The 21,039-nt window shown below is 40.8% G+C and overlaps 1 protein-coding gene across 13 annotated transcripts in view; it reads left to right on the plus strand.

Annotated features, from left to right (window-relative positions):
* Positions 1-21,039, plus strand: part of AMBRA1 (autophagy and beclin 1 regulator 1) — a 170,953-nt gene that overhangs the window by 41,734 nt on the left and 108,180 nt on the right. For 6 of the 13 annotated variants that reach the window (XR_013442346.1, XR_013442347.1, XM_078058089.1 and 3 more), the window contains one exon: positions 7,640-7,756. The exons of the other annotated variants lie outside the window; for them this stretch is intronic. Coding sequence is in view for 4 of the 6 variants with exons in the window: in XM_078058089.1 (XP_077914215.1) it covers positions 7,640-7,756 (117 nt within the window). In the remaining 2 variants the exon portion in view is untranslated. The remainder of the gene's footprint in view (positions 1-7,639; positions 7,757-21,039) is intronic. 13 annotated transcript variants of the gene reach the window in all.

Raw genomic sequence — 21,039 nt, forward strand, 5'->3', positions numbered from 1 at the left:
CATACAGATTTTAGGATTGTTTGTTCTAGTTCTGTGAAAAATGCTGTTGGTATTTTATAGGGATTGCATTAAATGCGTAGAGTGCTTTGAGTAGTATAGACATTTTTAACAGTATTTGTTTTTCTTTTTTTTTTTTTTTTTTTAAGATTTTATTTATTTATTTGAGACAGAGAGAATGAGAGAGAGAGAGAGAGCACATGAGAGGGGGGAGGGTCAGAGGGAGAAGCAGGCTCCCCGCCGAGCAGGGAGCCCGATGTGGGACTCGATCCAGGGACTCCAGGATCATGACCTGAGCCGAAGGCAGTTGCTTAACCAACTGAGCCACCCAGGCGCCCCCTAGTATTTGTTTTTCTAATCCATGAGCATGGGATGTCTTTCCATTTCTTTGTGTCATCTTCAATTTCTTTCATCAGTGTTTTATAGTTTTCAGAGGACAAGTCTTTCACTTCTTGGGTTAGGTTTATTCCTGAGTATCTTATTATTTGTGGTGCAATTATAAACAGAATTGTTTTAATTTCTCTTTCTGGTGCTTCATTACTGGTGTACAGAAATGCAACAGATTTCCATACATTGATTTTGTATCCTACAACTTTACTTAATTCGTTTATTAGTTCTAGCAGTTTTATGGTCGAGTTTTTTGGGTTTTCTATATATAGTATCATGTCATATGCAAATAGTGACAGTTTTACTTTTTCTTTACCAGTTTGGATGCCTTTTATTTCTTCTTGTTATCTGATTGCTGTGGCTAGGACTTCCGGTACCATGTTGAATAAAAGTGGTGAGAATGGACATCTTTGTTTTATTCTTGACTGTAGGGGAAAAGCTCTCAGTTTTTCCCCATTGAGGAAGATGTTCACTATGGGTTTTTCATATATGACCTTTATTATGTTGAGGTATGTTCCCCTCTATACCTACTTTGTTGAGGGTTTTTATCATGAATGGATGCTATACTTTGTCAAATTCTTTTTCTGCGTTTGTTGAGATGATCATATGATTCTTATCCTTTCTCATATTGATGTGATGTATCATGTTGATTGATTTGTGAATATTGAACCACCCTGGAAACCCAGGAACAAATTCCACTTGACTGTGGTGAATCATTTTTTTAAATGTATTATTGGATTCAGTTTGCTAGTATTTTGTTGAGGATTTTTGCATCTATGTTCATCAGAGATCCTGGCCATACAGCTGCCTCTTGATACCATTTTGTTGGTATTTGGCTTGGTCTCTCATTGATATAAATACCTCTGCCATTCAGTGTTGTTGTTTCTCCTTAAAGACTCTCTGCAGTCTCGGGATGCCTGACTGGCTCAGTTGAAAGAGTATGTGACTTTTGATCTCAGGATCGTGAGTTTGAGTCCTACATTTGGTGTAGAGATTACTAAAAAAAATAAACTTAAACAAACAAACTCTGCAGTCTCAATGATGGAATACTTGGTCTTTAATAAAGAGTCCAAATTAGATGCGAGTAAGCCAAATTAAATGTGAAGGTTCTGTTTCCCATTGGTGCTTTATGTTTGTTTCTGTGGAAGGCTTTCACTGAATCTGCTTAGAGTAGGGTGTTTCAAATTTGAGAAAGTGGGTGCTCTCATTTTTTTTTCATTTTGGTGTCTGAGCATTATTATTATCACAATTTTTTAGTTTTGAGATGATGAGGTGTTTTTTTTTTTTTTTTTTGGTGAGGGGCAGAATCCTTATAATTAAGAGAGAGTTTTGCTTTACCTCTAATTATGCCCCTAAAAAATTGGCGGAATGTTGTCTTTGGTATTCAAGTTACAATAAATCCTTCCTAACTTTTTGAGTTCTTACTCAGAAGTTTGACATTTGAGAACAAATAGGGAAGAATTCTCAGCCAAGAGAAATTAATTTGTGATATGACCAAATCACGGCTTGTTCTGGGAATAGAGAGAAGCAGGTATTGAGAAATCAAAAAGGAGACAAAACTGATAGTGGAATAAGAAGCTTAGTTTTCAGAGAGGTATAGGGGAAGCTGGGGGAAGGTAAACCCAGGCCTTAGAGGAGAAACTGAGGAGTATGGCGAGGGCTATCACGTGTGAGTGAGGCTCTTACTATAATCTTGGGCATTGGGCTAGTGAAATAATTACTCTAAGTGACTGACTGATTAGTTCATTCATTCATTCATTCAGTTAACAAATATTTACTAAGCACCTACTGTGTGCCAGATACTGTTTAAGCACCAGCAGTGAATCTCTCCTTCTAATGGGAGAAAGACAATAAACAAATAGATAAAATAGCTAGCTAGTATGTCAGGTGGTGATAAGTTCTATGGAGAAGAATATTTTAAAATGTAGGAGGTGCTGGGATGGAAGTTTGCATTGTTACGTAGGGGATCAAAGGAAGTCAGGGAAGGTGACATTGGAGCAGAGACCTCAAGGAAGTAAGAGGGTCAACTCTGTAAACAATGGGGGCAAGGGCATTCTAGAAGAGAGAAGGGCAAATGCAAAATCCCTGAGACGCTTGGCTGGAGCACAGCAAAGGATGGCATGAGAGAAGATGACGGTAGAGAGGTGATGGGGATCGGATTATGCAGGGCCTTCTAAGCCATTTAAGGGATTTTACCTCTTACTCAGAGTGGTTTGGAAAGCCATCGGAAGCAGTAGCATGATCTTATATTTTTAAAGGATCACTGTGGCTGGTGATTGAGAATAGACTGAAGAGGCTCTGCTAAATAGGGTAAGTTAAAGTTAGGCAACATCACACGCTTTTAGATTCATTTGTGTCTTGAGACTGGTGAAAACCAGAAGGCGGGAGTCAATGATTATGTCAGAATTAGAAAGGCCTTAAATGTTTGGATGAAAAGTTGCTAAATAAATAAAGAAAGCCTCTTTGCAGGCAGTCTTATCTGCAACAAAGCCTTGCCCCCCCCAACCATAATGGCATGTTATTGAAGCTTTGAGAAAGGGAGAGCCTCAAAAAGCTATAGTGAACGAGAGATAATCAATGGAAATTTTGAGATGCTATTGTTTTCTGCTTGTAAAACAAATACAAATTCATTTGTAAAAATTCAAACATTACAGAAATGTGTGATACAGAAAGAATGTTCTCTGCAGTGCTAATTCGTTAACAATTTATGTGTTAACTCCAGAATTCTTTTTCTATGTAAATAAAAACACATTTTTTCTTTATTTGTAAAAATGGGATCATACTGAATCTACTGTTTTGCCATTTACATGTTTCACTTGATATGTCATGGACATTTTTCCCTGTTGGTGTATATAGAGCTGTTGCATCCTTTTTGACAGTGGCATAGTATTCCAGCAGTTGAATGCACTATAATTAATTTAAGCAGTGCCTTGTTGATAGAATCTGGATTGTTTCCGTGACAGACAGTGCTTGTCATCTTTGTGTACTTGTGCAGGTGTTTCTAGAGGAGGATGAATTTTTAGAAGTACAATTGCTGGGGCCAAAAGTATATGGACATTGCTAATGGTAAATGAAAATTAATTGTATAGTATTATTACTAATTTAAGATATTTTCTATTTCCAATTTTATTTCAAGTGAATATAATTTCATCAATTGGGACTCATAATCCTGGTTTGCTTTTTTTTTTTCTTCTCCCATAAGATCGTAAGTTTCTCAGGAGTAAATTCTCCTACCACTGGGTTTTTCAGGAACCTTGTTCCTCAAGGTTGAAAAGGACTTTTGTTTTCTTAATTCTAAATATCTGCCACCTGGAGATGTTCATATACTTATCTTCTCCAGCCGTTTTGTATCAGGGAGACATAATCTTGGTTCCATCTTTGACATTCACTTACTGGCTTTAGGCCACCTAGTCTTCAGGGCCTTGTTAAATGATTGGGAGAAACCAGGCATCTTTTGCCCTGTCATAAGGCAGTAACATTTAGATATTTGACTTATTTGCCTTTGGGGGTTTCTTTCTTTGGCAATATGAGGGTGAGGGTAGCGTGGAAGAGAGGTACCAGTGTTAATCTTTTTCATCTTCACCGCTCACGTGCCCAACGAGGTCACTCTATATTTGAGCCTCTTTGAATTCTGAGCGTCATCCCTGGTTATATCTTCTATATCAAAGGTTGGCAAACTTTTTCTGTGAAGGGCAAGATAGTGAATATTTCAGGCTTTTGTAGGCCATACGGTCTCTGATGCAAATATTGAACTCTGCCATTGTAGCATGAAAGCAGCCAGAGACTACATATAATTGAATGAGTGTGGCTCTGTTCCAATAAAATTTTATTTATAGACACAAATGTGATTTTCATGTACTTTTCACGTGTCATGAAAGAGTCTTTTGATGTTTTTCAGCTATTTAAAAATATAAATACCATTTTTAGCTCATGGGCTGTACAAAAATCGGCGGCAGGCCAGATTTGGCCGACAGGCCGTGGTTTGCCAGTCCCTGCTTTATGTATACGTGATTTGGAAGAGAGTCGGGTGCTATAGTAATAGAAGGCATTATGATCATGAAGGCTCTGAAGAGGTAGGTAGGGGACTCCTGCACGGGTTCTCTCTCTGCTTTGGACTAGATGTCGTAAGTATTGCCTCTTACAAGATTCTTTGCCGGTTAAGAGCAGGCGTAAGTGCATAAAGAGTTTCTGGTTTCCTCTCCTATCTGCCCTGAAGCAAGGTTTTCCAGCCTTGCTTTGTATTTGTCTTGGGAATTGTTTGCAAGTGAGAAGGCTTGCCCTGGTGTGGGGGAGGGTGTGAGCCTCCAGGCCCTGCAGGCAGTATGCTTGACAAGCAGCCCTTCTCCCACTGCAGGTCAAATTAGCACCTGTTAAGACTGATCTAAATTATCCCCCATCATCCCTCTCTCTGGGGCTGGATGGTGTAGAGCTGGCTGTGTGCTTTGTATACACACTGTGAACTTGAAAAGATGTAATCGCTTCTGTCAGCTCCGAGTGTTGGGAGTGTTACAGGGACTACAGTGGGATTCTGTGTGTGTGCTGCAGATACACTGGGAGCAATTTACCCGAGTACTCATTCTTCCCCCTTCAGATCCCCTTCTGTACCGTATCTGTTCACAGTAGTGCTCTAAAGGGTGCGTTGGAGGTTTTGCTAAGACAATAACACCAGGTGTATGGGGTTCTGTTTGCATAATATATTTTGCTAATTGTAATCGGTCCCAGCTCATTAGAGCTATGCAGGTAGCTTCTCCTCCTCCTCTTAGATTTCTTATATATTTATGGGGACAGGAGGATCCAGTACATCTTAGTTCTTTTGGGAGCACCCCAGACAACGTATTTGTGTGAGCAAATGTGGCTTTAGTGTGTGGGCCTGTAACATTAATCCAGAGATTGCAAAATAACCTTCAGGTATGTTTATTTGCCCTTACAGTGTTTCTAAAAATTCCAGGTTTTTTTCCACGTAAGTGCAGATTTCTGGATTCTATTGGAAAAAAAAAATTAGAAGATCTGGCTTGTATTCCTACATAATAACTAACAGTAGGAGTTGAGTAGTTATTGCCCCTTTAGTCAGAGCATGGAAGTTTCTTTGTGCCTTAATCTGTACTGGGCTGTTATTTATGTTTCTTAACTTAATCTCAATTTCGTGTTGGTTACCTCTGCATTAGCTCAAGCAAAATGTTGATGGTTTTGTGTAAGCAGGTGTTTTTGTTTTTTTTTAAAGCTTTTATTTATTTATTTGACAGAGAGAGACACAGCGAGAGAGGGAACACAAGCAGGGGGAGTGGGAGAGGGAGAAGCAGGCTTCCCGTGGAGCAGGGAGCCCAATGTGGGGCTCCATCCCAGGGCCCTGAGATCATGACCTGAGCCAAAGGCAGAGGCTTAATTGACTGAGCCACCCAGGCGCCCCCACCCCCTTTTTTTAAAGTAGGCTCCATGCCCAACATGGGGCTTGAATTCACAACCCTGAGATTAAGGGTCTCATCCTCTGTCGACTGAGCCAGCCAACTGCCCAGGGGGCAAGTGCCCTACCACTCAGCTTCACCTGGGGGAGGCACTGGGCATTGCACTATCCTCTCCTCTACCCAACCCCTCCTGCCTAATTCACCCGCAAGGGGTCCCCTGCTGGCTGTTAGCTGATGTGCTGACAGCCCCCTCACCTGAGAAGCTGCCTGACTTTTTTAATAGCAACAATTAATAAACTCCTCCTCTGTTTCCAAAGAGGGAAAGTGGGGATGCCAGGCTTATTTGCTGGCTGGGTCAGACTTTAGTGAGCAGCTTTCTGTTATGTCAAGTTATGCACTATGAAAGTAACCTTCCTTTGAAGATGGACTGTGTGAAATCTTGGAGAAGAATGCCCGCACCTCTCCCTGTGAGCAGAGCACTTTGGGGAGAGGGGTGGGTTCCGGTGAAAAGGCTGCTTGGGTGCCACCTGCCAGGAAATTAAAATCAAGTTAGAGCAGGAGTTAGAGCAGAAAATTGTAATAATAAAGGAATCAAAGGCTGAAAGCATGACCTTGTCATAAAAAGAGAGTCACAGTTTGTTAACATTGTGCCCTTTTCCTTTGCTGCATCAGAGGGTATGAGTGTGAATCTTTTTACCTCTCTTACTTTTTTCCTCCCCTACACATGTTCCCATACATTTCTCAGTTTTCCTCTCTCTTCCTGCTGTCTCCTTGGATCACTTCACCTCAGCAAGGTGGCTTTTATCCTTTCTTTGTTCTGCTGGCAAATGTGACCTCCCCCTTTTTTTGGTCTATCTTAATTGTGATAAAAAACACATCAGTTTACCCTCTTAATTTTTTTTTTTTTAAAGATTTTATTTATTTATTTGAGAGAGAGAGAGAATGAGAGACAGCACGAGAGGGAAGAGGGTCAGAGGGAGAAGCAAACCCCCTGCTGAGCAGGGAGTCCGATGTGGGACTCGATCCTGGAACTCCAGGATCATGACCTGAGCTGAAGGCAGTCGCTTAACCAACTGAGCCACCCAGGCGCCCTACCCTCTTAATTTTTAAATGTACAGTATGGTTAAGTATATATACATAGAGTTGGACAACAGATCTCTGGAACTTTTCTTTTTGCATGAGCAGAACACTATACTCCTTGAACAATTTTCCATTCTCCCGACCCCCCATCCCTGGCAACTGCTATTCTGTTTTCTTTTTCTGTAAGTTTGATTACTTTAGAAACCTAATTTAAGAGGAGTCTCATGCAGTATTTGTATTTTTGTAATTGGCTTTTTTCACTTAGTATAATGTCCTCAGGGTTCATCCATGTTGTAGTGTGCGACAGGATTTCCTTCCTTTCTTTTTTTTTTTTTAAAGATTTTATTTATTTGACAGAGACACAGCAAGAGAGGGAACACAAGCAGGAGGAGTGGGAGAGGGAGAAGCAGGCTTCCCGCCGAGCAGGGAGCCCGATGTGGGACTCGATCCCAGGACTCTGAGGTCATGATCTGAGCCGAAGGCAGATGCCCAACGACTGAGCCACCCAGGCGCCGGGATTTCCTTCTTTTTAAAGGCTGAATAATATTCCACTGTATATACATTTTCTTTACCCATTCATCTGTCGGTGGACATTTAGGTTACTTCCACATCTTGTCTATTGTGAGTAATTCTGCAGTGAACATGGGAGGACAAATATCTCTTTCAGATCTTGTTTTCAGTTCTTTTGCATATATACTCAGAAGGAAGATTGCTGGATCATATGGTAGTTCTATTTTTGATTTTTTGAGACGCTTCTATACTGTTTTTCACAGTGGCTGCATCATTTTACAATCCCACCAGCAATGTGCCAGTGTTCCAATTTCTCTACATCCTCACCAACATTGTGATTTCCTGTTTTTTTTGGCAGTGCCCATCCTAATGGGCATGAGGTGGGTATCTCATTGTGCTTTGATTTTGCATTTCCTGATGATGAGTGATGTTGAGGATCTTTTCATATGCTTGTTGTCCATTTGTAGATATTTTAAAGATTTTTATTTATTTGGGAGTGAGAGAGAGAGACAGAGAATGAGAGAGCACACACACGGGGGAGGGGCAGAGGCAGAGGGAGAAGCAGACTCCCTGCTGAGCAGGGAGCCTGATGTGGGACTCCATCCCAGGACCCTGGGATCATAACCTGAGCCAAAGGCAGATGCTTAACTGACTGAGCCACCCAGGTGCCCTGTAGATCCTTTTGTAAGATTTATTTATTTTAGTGACAGAAAGCATGCATGCAGTTGGGAGGGAAAGGGAGGGATAAAGGGAAAGGGAAAGAGAATCCCAGGTAGACTCCCTGCTGAGTATGGAGTCCAATGCGGGCTTGAGATCATGACTTGAGCCGAAATAAAGAGTCAGATACTCAACTGACTAAGCCACCCAGGCACCGCCATTTGCATATCTTCTTTGGATAAATGTCTGTTTAAGTCCTTTGCCCACTTTTTAATTGGGTTATTTGGTTTTTGGTGGTTTTTTTTGTTAAATTGTAGGAGTTCTTTATATATTCTGGATATTAACCCCTTATCTGGTAGTTTGCAAATATTTTCTTCTATTCAGTAGATTCCCTTTTTACTCTTTTGATTGTTTCCTTTGCTGTGCATAAGTTTTTTAAGTTTTACACAGCCCCATTTGTCTTTGTTTTTGTTGCCTTTGCTTTTGGTATCTAAGAAATCATAATTCCTTCTAGTGTCATAAAGCTTTTCCCCTATTTTTTTTTCTTTTTGTTTGTTTTTCCCCCTGTGTTTTCTTCTAAGGGTTTTTATAGTTTCAGGTCTTACATTTAGGTCTTTTTTTTTTTTTTTTAAGATTTTATTTATTTGAGAGAGCGAGAGGGCACAAGCAGAGGGGAGGGGTAGAGGGAGAAGCAGATTCCCCCTGAGCAGGGAGCTGACACAGGACTTGATCCCAAGACCCTGGGATCATGACCTGAGCCAAAGGCAGATGCTTAACTGACTGAGCCACCCAGGCACCCTTACATTTAGATCTTTAATCCATTTTGAGTTAATTTTTATGTATGGTGTAAGGTAAGGACCCATCTTCATTCTTTTGCATGTGGATAGCCAGTTTTCCTAGTGCTATTTGTTGGAGAAACTATTAATTCTCCATTATCTGGGGGTCTTTTTTTTTTTTAATAGGCTCCATGCCCTACGTGGGGCTTGAACTCATGACCCCGAGATCAAGAGTCACATGCTCTACTGACTGAGCCAGCCATGCGCCCCACCATTATCTATGGAGTCTTGACACCTTTGTCAAAGATCATTTGACCATATACACAAGGGTTTATATCTGGGCTCTCTATTCTGTTCTGTGTCCCTGCCTTTGTACCAGTACCATAGTGTTTTGATTACTGTAGCTTTGTAATATATTTTGATATAAGGAAGTGTCAGGTCTCTAGCTTTGTTTTGCTTTCTCAAGATTGTTTTGGTTATTACACTATATAGTTAACTAACTGGACTTTGAATAAAAACTTAAAAAAAAAAGATTGTTTTGGCTCTTGTCCTTTGAGATTCCATATGAATTTTGGGTGTTTTTTTCTCTTTCTGTAAAAAATGCCAATGGAATTTTGGTAGAGATTGCATTGAATCTGTAGACTGCTTTGGGTAATATGGACATTTTAACAATATTAAGTCTTCTGATCCCTGAACCCGGAATGTCCTGCCATTTTTTTGTGCTTTCTTTACTTTCTTTCAGCAGTGTTTTATAGTTTCAGTGTGCAAGTCTTTCACTTTTTTGGTTAAGTTAATTTCTGAGTATTTTATTCTTTTTGATGCTGTTGTAAATAGGACCATTTTCTTAATTTCCTTTTCAGCAAATGTAATCCTTTTAAACTTTTTTTTTTTTTTTAGATTTTATTTATTTATTTGACAGAGAGAGACACAGTGAGAGAGGAACACAAGCAGGGGGAGTGGAAGAGGGAGAAGCAGGCTTCCCGCGGAGCAGGGAGCCCGATGCGGGGCTCGATCCCAGGACGCTGGGATCATGACCTGAGCCGAAGGCAGGCGCTTAACGACTGAGCCACCCAGGCGCCCCAGCAAATGTAATCCTTTTAAACTTAAAATGAGAAGGAACTTTTTTTTCTTTAAATTTCTCCAATCTAGTGTCTTCTCAGTAGTCCAGCAGTCTTCTCAGCATGCTTTTCTGATTCCTTTTCATACTGGTCTCTTACAAGTTCTCAGAAAGAACTAAGGCAGAAGCTGGGCTGATCATTTTCTTTTAGCTCCTTGAAGGCAAAGGAGCATTGTAATATTCATCCTAACAGAGTTGCTGACTTTTTAGTCCCTCATAGAGCCACTAAATTCGGCAGTGATGTTAGATGGTACTGTTTTGGATATGATAAGGTCAGAGAGTTGGGGTAGATATATCAGAATGTGTTTATTGTGTGCTCTTTGGCTGGTGGTTCTTAAAGTGTGGTCTCTAGACCAGGAACATTAACATCTTCTGGGAACTTGTTAGAAATACAAGTTCCTGGGCTCACCCCAGATTTACTGAATCAGAAACTTGGGGTGGGAGGCCATGTTATTTGCATTTTATCAAGCTCTCCAGGTGGTTTTGATACACACTAAGTTAGAGAACACTATTTTAGGCCACCTAGGAACTCTTTTAACACCATTACTACCATTCCCCCAAATCTCTGTAGTGTACTAAGATCCTTTGCATTATTCATCAGCTTTTATTTTTCCTTTTGCTCTTGTCCCATATGATGCAACGTTGCTTTAACTCTCACAGTCTCCTTCTCTCTAATTATAACGTGTACTAATAGATACGGAGTTGAGCATCACTGGATTCAATTTCTGGCTCTGTTTTGTGACCTTGGGCAGTTAAATAGCCTTTCTGAACGTCCGTTTTATCAATTGGAAAACTATGTGAGGGTTAAATGAGTAAAGCACCAGTTACTTTTGCAAATTTAGATGTTCAAGAAATGCCTGCTCTTTTTTCCCTTTGTCCTATTACCCTGCTCAAAATACAAAACAAAACGGGCGCCTGGGTGGCTCGGTTGGTTAAGCGTCTGCCTTCGGCTCAGGTCATGAGCAGGGGAGGCTGCTTCTCCCCTGCCCACTGCTTCCCTCCTGCTTGTTCTCCCTCTCTATCTCTGACAAATAAATAAAATCTTTGAAAAAAAATACAAAACAAAAACATTTTGCCATGGCATATTGCCTGCAGATTTTTTTTTTTTTTTGGTCGGTATTATTTTTGGGGCTTCAGGCTTTATGGGGTATCTGTGAAATCTCTTCATGTAAAATTAGAATAAACCAAGTTCATAAAAAAGTGAGGTGCCTATGAAGGGTGGATAAGGAATGGTTATTGAGATAAAGCTGGTGCCAGTTACTTCCATTAGTCACTTGCAGTGGACACAGTGAAGTTCTGTATTAGAAAGTTCAATAATACAGAAAGTAATTTGGCTCATAGCAAGAGAATGGGATATTATCTTCATTTTTCCTGCACTCTTTCTCTTTTTTTTTTTTTAAGTAGGCTCCACACCTAGTGTTGAGCCCAGCACAGGGCTTAAACTCATGACCCTGAGGTTAAGACCTGAGCTGAGCTAAGAGTCAGACTGCTTCTGACTGAGTCACCCAGGCACCCCTTTCTTGCACTCTCTTACAGTGATTTGTGCAAAAGAGACAGGTCCTGCCTCATGATAAAGGAGGGAGTATAAATAGCCTTAATTTCTAGGGCCACCTTCTACATTAAGAAGGAGCCATCCAGGGCAGAAGTATGTTTCAGAAAGATAGAGCCTGACTGGGATAAGGAGGAGAGTAGCAAGTCTTTCCAAATTGACATTGACATTTCTGACCAATACCAGGACTTTGTGCTTTGGACACTGAGCAGGTTTGTAGTGAGTTTTGTTTAAGATCTGTTTCCAGATGTCTTGTTTGGTGTTTTGTTTTGGTAGCCAAGGTTCCTTTGAGTACAGATGTGATTACTTCAGGCTTATAATTAATTTCATGGACTTAGTTCTAATGCTGCTATTTTGACTAGCTTGAAAGTTCTACAAGATCAGAAACTATTTCATTCATTTGTTGATGTATAACAAACCACACAACAAAACTTAGTGACTTAAAATAGCAATTTTATTACCTTCCATTGTTTTTTGGGTAGACTGGGCTCAGATGGGAAGTTCTGTTGGTCTTGCCTGTGGTCTCTCTAGAGTCACCTGGAGGCTCAGTTGGGATGGCTAGGCCTCTCCCTCTTCCTGTAGTCTCAGGGACTCCTCTCTCCATGTGCCCTTTCCAGCCAACTAGCCAGACTTTTTACTTAGCAGCTTAAGGCTTCCCAAAGTGACAGTTCCAAAAGGGAAGAATGGAAGCTGTCAATTCTTTTAAAGGCTAGGGCCAGAACTGGCACAGCTTGCCACATTCTCTTGGTTAAAGCAAGAACAGACTGGTCTAGATTCAGTGTGGGTGGAGACCATACAAGGACAAGAATACTAAGAAGTATGGTTCTTTGGGGTCCATTTTTGGAGCCTACTAGAGGAACCATATCTATTTTATATACTAATATATACCCAGTGGTTGACACTTAATAAATACTTGGGATTTGAATCACTGATTGGATAGACTAACAGGTTGGTGGATTAATGACTGACTGATCTTATCAGTTTGAGTGAGTTTCATGTGATTCTTAGGGTTCAGATACCCACCCATGTTTATGCCCCTACAGTACTCGTCCTTCTCGACACATGTTTTCTTTCTGGGAAATCACCTTTTTAGGCATAGTGACGTGGGTGACCAGAGTGCATCATATTTCCTGCAGACACTTTGGGAGTTGTAATCCCAGGGAGAAAAGAATAATTGGTATTCATTGGACTGTGTAGTGGCTACTATACATATTTTACGTATGTTCTTATTTATAGCAACCTTGTGGAATAGGGATTTCCCTTTAAATTTGGACATTGAAGATAATGGACTTTCCCAAGGTCACATAGCTAGTAAGTGATACAAGATGATGAATTTAAGCTGTATTCTCGGGGCTTCTGACTGCCTTATTCAGAAGAGCATGCGACTCCTGATCTCAGGGTTGTGAGTTCGAGCCCCACACTGGGTGTAGAGATTATTTAAATAAATAAAAATAAATAAAAAAATAAAAATAAACTTCATTCTCATTCTAAAGCTAAAGCACTGACTTGTGTCCTTTATTAGTTATTCAGAGTTTCCCTTGGTTAGTCTTAGACTATTAAGATATATCAGAGGTGTTTTCAACAGCAGCTAATAGCGTTAACATTTGGGGCTGGATAATTCTTTTTTTTTTTTAAGATTTTATTTATTTGACAGGGAGAGAGGGAACACAAGCAGGGGGAGTGGGAGAGGGAGAAGCAGGCCTCCCACTGAGTGGGGAGCCAATGCAGGGCTCGATTCCAGGACCCTGGGATCATGACCTGAGCCGAAGGCAGATGCTTACCGGCTGAGCCACCCAGGCACCCCGGGGCTGGATAATTCTTTATTGTGGGAATCTGTGCTATGCATTGTAGGATGTTGAGCAGTATCCCTGACCTTTATCCACTAGATGCCAGTGCACCCTCCCCACCCATTTACAACAACTGTGTCTCCAGACATTGCCATATGTCCCCTGGGGGGAATCCCCTCCCATTGAAAAGTTATTTCATGATTTGCTGTCCTTCAGTTTTGCTGTTTTTTGTTTTTTTTTAATTCTCACAAGGAACTGGCAGTGTCTTCAAACCACCTCATTCTTGTAATAGTTGTAATAGTACTACCTGGTTCTTTTTTTTTCTAAGTAGGCTCCACGCTGGGTGTGGAGCCCAAGGCAGGGCTTGAACTCACAGGGCTTGAATTCACGACGCTGAGATCAAGAGTTGGATGCTTAACCGAGCCACCCAGGTGCTCCTGCCTGGTTCTGATGGTCTTGAGTCATGCCTTTCTCTCATTGCCTCTCTCTTTTGCCTTGTCTTTTTGCTTTTGTCTGTGATTCCCCTCTATCAAATGCAGCTGGACAAAGTAGTGTTTGTAAGCACTTTTTTTTACACAGGTATCCATTTAGCAGGCATTCACATCCCTGAGATTACAAGCATTTGTGGTAGTGAAAAAAGGCAGTTTATATCTTCTAATTATGGTAGAGGGGGAAAAGTAAAATATTTATTTATTTTTCTTAAAAGATTTTATTTCTTTAATTGACAGAGACAGCGAGAGAGGGAATACAAGCAAGGGGAGTGGGCAAGGGAGAAGCAGGCTTCCCGCTGAGCGGGGAGCCCGATGCGGGGCTCGATCCCAGGACCCTGGGGCCATGACCTGAGCTGAAGGCAGTTGCTTAACCAGCTGAGCCACCCAGGCACCTCAAGGTATAATATTTAGTAAGCTGAGAATTAAATGGCTTCCAGGCTCCACAGAGTTAATCTTCAGGGTAGTGTTTGATTGACATGCTGGAGGATGTTAATGTGCAGTTCTTTTGGGGAACGGGGGAGGAGAGTGGAAATTGCAGTTTCTCTACTAATTGTACTTTAGGTGTCATTTATGACAATTTCATGTTGTCTAGACAGAGGGAAATGGTGGAGAAATTATTCTAGTGGAGTCAAATGCGAGTCCAAAAGGAATCAAGAAGGTTGCTGAAGTCAGGATCAGGGTGGAAGAGCAAGTCATATCCCCCCAGAGGCAAATCAGTGAAAATCAGATGTCACCAAGAGAAGCGGCTCAGAATGAACCCAGGATGTAAGAAAGGGATCGTACTCGGAGCTTTGTATTAGCTCAAGGGCTAACAGTGGATTGTTTGGGGGCCCAGCTGGAGTCTCTGCCCCTTGTCTATTTCTATAGACTTCAGAAACCTCATTACAGACGTGAGCCAGGAAAGCTGCCTCTTTGCCTCTGGTTAGTAGATGCTCCAGCCCACTGTGTATTCCTTTTTCTTCATTCTCTTATAAGGCTTCATTTACTAATTCTCTTTGCCCTCCTGATGTTGGCCCTAAGGCTTTCCTTTATATTATAATATATAGTGTTTACAATATACCAGGGTCAGTGGCCTGTCATTTAAGAACAGATGGCCTTTGTCAAAGGTTTTTTAAATTTCAGGTTAGGAATAGAAATGTGAAAAATGATCTAGGAAGAAGTGTACAGGTTTGCTGTTATTGAAGCAGTAAATGATTCTACCTAATATATTCGTTGTAGAATTAGTTGGTATAGATATAGCCTTTTTTGGAATTATCTGTTATTCTGAATAAAATTAGCTGAGAAATTAGGATTATCGGATTTTGTAAATCTCTTCTTGATTTTGTAGGAAACCAGTCAATTAGGATGTACTGCCTCTTAATTAAAATCTAAACCTGTATATCACAGCTGTTGGTTGTCTGGCTGTGCGTGAGTATCAGAACTACCTGTGGAACTTGTCATTGATACGCTCTTACTCATCCTTTGGTGAAAAGCCCCTGATCTAAATTTCTAATTAAAAAAAGTGTGTGGTCTGTGAGCAGACCTTCCAAGTCTCCTAGAGAAAATGAATTTGGAGACAGAGTAAACATATCCATGTAGATCACCTTGGGCCTTTGAGTTCCGCTGCTGACGAAAGTGAGTTTTTATTATAAATTGAAATTTTATAGTTAAAATGTAATGTGTTGAGGATATGCAAAAGCTAAGCATAGCGCCAACCAATCATTTTATAATTTTATCAAAAATCACCACCTAAGGCGCCTCTGTGGCTCAGTTGGTTAAGCATCCAACTCTTGATCTCAGCTCAGGTCTTGATCTCAGGGCTCTGTGCTGGGTGTGAAGCCTAATTAAAACAAACAAACAGACAGTCTGCCAGACAGTTAGCAGAGGGTCAGATATTCTCAGAGGGGTCTGGCTGACTTCTCAGGTAAGACTTTTGTATAACTAGATACACAGTTATATACCGATTATGAATTCTGTTTCCAGCTTCTTTCCTTTTGGTATCTGTGATTATGTTGTGCTCTAATGTTTTACCATCTGTCTCTCGCTGCACAGAGGCATTGAGGAATATGTTCATGTTTTGTAAAGATGTTTTGGTGAAAGGCATTGTTTTGAGCCCCATGAATTGTTTATGCTTGATGATAGTAAAATAAGGCTGATCCATAGGACAGGCACTATGAACTTTACTATAGTATGTCTTTTTTCCCCTTGGTGTCAGCCTTTTCGCAGTGCCACCTTGCCTTGGTCTACCCCACAGCAGGGGCAGGAATTGCCTGCCGGGCTTCACTGGCAACAGCATCGTGCTCTAAGTGCACCCCTAGAACTAGGGGGCCCTGCAGTGATCAGATGAGTGCCTATCGTTGGATAACTTAAACGATAATTGCCAGTGTGTGAAATGGGGAGGCTTGGATGCCTCCGCTTTAAAGCAGAGGTGTCAATTTGGAAATCATAATAGAGGTGTCATTTCAGAACACACAATTATTTTTTACAAAGAATAAGGGCTTGTCATCTCCCAGCCCAGGCATGCGCCAAGGCAGAGATCGGGGGCTTGCAGAGCAAGATTCAAAAATGAAGAAGGCAATAGTGCATCCAAGTTTCTTTGGCCTCCTGTCCCTCCATCCCCCAGAAAACATTGCCCTCTTTCCCCTTTGAGGTCTCTTTTAGCAATATACCATCCAGGAGCATCTGTGGTAGTTTCCCAGGCAAGTAGCCAGCCGCTGACTTTATGATTTAATAAGCTTCCCAGGGACCAGGCTGCACTGCATTTATCAAGACAACTATGTCAGCACTTTAACCTGAGCAGCTTAAGTGACCAGAGGGATAAAGGGTGATGTAAGCAGTTCCTGAAGACCTTATTCCTTCAGGAATTTTAGTGTGAGTTTTTGGACATCTAGCAACCTTGTCTGAATGTCATGCGGTCAGTGAGGGGCAATCAGATATGTCTTCTTGCTTATTCTTCCATATCTACTTAGGACTGCTGATTTATTCACAGGCTTTTATTGGTCTCCTATTACATGTTAATTAGGAGTTTTAATGGGGACAGAAGGATGACTTGGACCCAGTACATGCTTTCATGTGGCTTGTAGTCCAGTAGCAGAGACAAAACATACTTAGAGGTAACGATAGTACGTGGTGACTTGGCAGAGGCCTTTTTTTTTTTAAGATTTATTTATTTGACAGAGAGAGAGTGCAAGCAGGGGGAGCAGCAGCAGAGGGAGAGGGAGAAGCAGACTCCCCGCTGAGCAGGGAGCCCATGTGGGGCTCCATCCCAGGGCCGTGGGATCATGCTGAGCCGAAGGCAGACACTTAACCAACTGAGCCACCCAGGCACCCCAGGCAGAGGCCTTTTAAGAGAGATTTCAAAATGCAGTGGGGTCTTTGGGGAGAGAGTAGAGAGTGTGAACTTTTGGATGGAGGAGTCAGATGTTTGAGTTTTGAAGGATTTTTTAAGGCAGAAATAGGAAAAAGAACTTTCCAGAAAGAAGCAATGGTCAACCTAAATACATGAATTCTCGAGATGAGGGTGTGTTTAATTTAGCTAGAGCAATGCTTCTCAAAGTGGCCTGGGATTCCTAAAGTCAAAACCATTTTTGTGATAATGCTGAGCTGCTCTTTGTCTTTTTCACTATCATTCTTCCAAAAGTGTCTGTGGAGTTTTCGCTCTGTGACATGTAACAAGGTTATCACTCTGGTATGTGTGCTTGTGTTAGGAATTTCTCAATTTTAATTTCAAATGTAAATATTAATAGATAAAACCCATATAAATAGAAGCTCTTTGGGGTCCTCACTAATTTTTAAGAGAGTTAAAGAAGTTCTGAGGCCAAAAAGGTTGAAACCCACCATGCTAGAGTATATCATATATCCAGAAGAAATGAGAAATTCAGCTGCAGAGCTTTGGAGCCAAGCTGAGGAATTTAGATTTTATTTTCTAGGCAGAAGGGAGCTGTTAGTTTTGGGTTTGGCTCCCCTGAACTAAAATAGCAGATATCACCCAGACATCAAAGTTAGGCTGGGAAATTACTCTTTAGGCATGGGGCATCAGTGGCATCTTGGGTTCTTGGAGCAGGCTTTACATATCATGTAGGTCACAGAGTTCTGGCAATTGATTTTTCCCAGTGATTAGAGGAGGTTTAAACATATTTATTTGCTTTAGGGTATTGATTTTTTTCTGTCATCTGACAGCTAGTTTTAAAAGAATATTTTCAGGATATAATTGTTGAGTAAGGAAGAGTTGTCACTGGCTTATTCATTCTGTCTAGACATGTATAAAGGTACCCAAATTTTCTGCTTCTCAGCTCTGATATCTATTGGATTTGAAATGAAAGTTCTTTTTTAGATGACCCATCTCATCTGCCCTGACAACTTTGTTCTTTCCCAGAGCTTTCTTCCACTATTTTTTTTCATTGTTTTCCTAGTAGTCATCAAAGGGTATAGTGGATCTAGGGAACCCACTTACACATATTCAGAGTATTAATCAGGAAAGGAAGAAATAGCTGTAGTAATTTAAAATGTTAGGAATTTTACAGCTTGAATTGTGTTTCTGTTGACTAATGATTTTATCAGGTTTTAATATTAATTTTTGATGACTTACTCTAGTATGTAATACTTTGATTTCATGTTTTTCTGTTCCATTTCTTAGTGACTTCACTTTATCTTTCAAAGGATTTTATGTAAGCAAATATTTTAGAGCAAGGGGTGGGCAGATTTTTTTCTGTAAAGGACCAGGTAGTAAGTATTCTAAGCCTGTTCCTGTCAGGATTAACTCTGCCTTGCTAGCTCCAAAACAGCCATAGACAATATATAAATGAGTGAATGTGGCCATGTTTGAATAAAACTTTATTTATAAAAACAGGCAGCTGGGGTGCCTGAGTGGCTTAGTCGGTTAAGCGTCTGCCTTCAGCTCAGGTCATGATCCCGGGGCCCTGGGATCGAGCCCCGCATCGGGCTCCCTGCTCAGCAGAGAGCCTGCTTCTCCCTCTGCCTGCCACTCTGACTATCTGTACTCTCTATGTCTCTGTCAAATAAATAAATAAAATCTTTTTTTTTTTTTTAAAGATTTTATTTCTTTGACAGAGAGAGACACAGCGAGAGAGGGAACACAAGCAGGGGGAGTGGGAGAGGGAGAAGCAGGCTTCCCGCTGAGCAGGGAGCCCGATGTGGGCTCGATCCCAGAACCCTGGGATCATGACCTGAGCCGAAGGCAGACGCTTAACGACTGAGCCACCCAGGCGCCCCAATAAATAAAATCTTTAAAAAAAACAAAAAACAAAAAACAGGCAGCTGACTTGGGGCCTGTAGTTTACCATACCTACCTTAGGGCATTAGGGCAACTTGCTATTTTAAGAAATCCTTTTTTTTTTTTTAAAGATTTTATTTATTTATTTGAGAGAGAGAGAATGAGAGAGCACATGAGAGGGGTTAGGGTCAGAGGGAGAAGCAGACTCTCCGCTGAGCGGGGAGCCTGATGCGGGACTCGATCCAGGGACTCCAGGATCATGACCTGAGCCGAAGGCAGTCGCTTAACCAACTGAGCCACCCAGGCGCCCAAGAAATCCTTTTTAAGAAGTGAGTAATTCTTTTGAGAATGAAGAGTTTTCTTTTTAGTTTTCAATGGTTTACTTTTCAATTTTGTATATTGAATGTTTTTAATTTTTTTGAATGTTTTTAATTTTGAAATAATTTCAGACTGGCAGAAAAGTTGCAAAAATAGTGCAAAGAATTCCCATATATGCTTCACCCACATTCCCTAAATCTTAGCATTTTACCACATTTGCTTTATCATTCTCTCTCTTTTGCTTTATGTATGAGTATGGTTATGCTTTTACATATTTATGGTTTTTATGTTTACGTTTTGTGCTTATTCTTTTAATTGTATGGTTTTTATATTTATATATTTGTGCTTATATTCTTTTGAATGTTGGATTTTCTTAAAAGTAGGATATAGTTTGATAGAGCAGTGGTCTTCAGATTTTAAAAAAAATACTTCTATTAGTAAAGGGCTTTTGAGCAATGTGTGTGTGTGTATTATATATTATGGTTATACATTATAAATAAAAAGTTCTGATATTTTCTTCTGTTCTCCAGTGGATCAAAATAGCACAACCCCTGTGTATCTCACTTGGACACCACTGGTACAGAGAATGAACCAGGCAAACTTGCAAAGAAAGAGGGGTTTTTGTGTGTGTGTTTTTTTCCTGTCAAGGGTTTCAGTGACTCTTTAAAAACATTTCTAAATTGTGATTACAGGTCAGAATGAAATGGTAGCTTCAAGCTTGAACAAGTGTGTCTGAACCCCCTCCTGAGTCCTACCTGATTTCGCATTATTGAGTTGCATGAGAGATGGTTAAGCCAGGTCACATTTGTAGTGGCCAGAGAAGAAGGTGCACAGCTGCCATCTCGTCCCATTTTCTTATGTCATTTCTCCAGTGATGGCTGTTTGCAGGAAGCTGACTGTAGGAGAGAAAGATCTTTCTTTGAGGTTCCTAGGAGTGGTGGTGACATTTAATCATCTGGTAGCTCTAGTTCTTTCTGTGTTCAACACCAATTGGAGAAGCCCTTTTTATTCTTTCAGATAGTACTTGTAACTGAAGAGAATTCAGTGTTTAATCAGTGATAAGTGTGTGGGGGTGCTATTCATAGTAATTGGCTCTCCTGATTTTGTGTATTAGCAGTTAAAACGCCGTGTGTGTGTGTGTGTGTATATATATATATATATGGCTTATATATGGCTTGCCAGTCCACTGTATTGCCTGGCGAGCATAAATGGTGCCAGCAGGTTTTGTAGTAAGTAGGCACAAGGGATGCATTTTCCAAAAGAACCTCATGAGGGACTCCCCAGAGACAAAGCTTGACATTTTGGTTTTACCCTGATTAAAGAAGTCCTTCTAATGAAGATAGGAAGTTAGGGTGGGAAGTAGACGTTGCAGGATTATAAAATGGAATCATTTAAATTGAAATTATCTAATCCAGACTCTTCTAGTTCAAGAATCTCCTTTACATGATCCTTAAAAAGTCATCTCATCTTTCTGAATACTGACACTGCGTTAGCATAGTAATAGGGCGTAATACTGGCTTCCTAACTTAGCAGCATCATTTTCCAGGCAAAAAAGTACTTAAAAAAGGTGTATGTTGGTCGCTCTGCAGGATGCTCCTTGCCAAAGGGCTTCTGCTTCCTAAGCCATTTGGACGATAACCTTACGGGGCTCAGTTATACTCAGGACTAACTCCAGAGCCCTTTGGGATGGAACAAACTTCTCGGTGTTCAGGGATGTCAGCTGCTCCCAGATCTTGCTTCTGTTCAACTCCTTCCC

Source organism: Halichoerus grypus, chromosome 11, assembly GCF_964656455.1.
Source record: "Halichoerus grypus chromosome 11, mHalGry1.hap1.1, whole genome shotgun sequence".
Lineage (NCBI taxonomy): Eukaryota > Metazoa > Chordata > Mammalia > Carnivora > Phocidae > Halichoerus > Halichoerus grypus.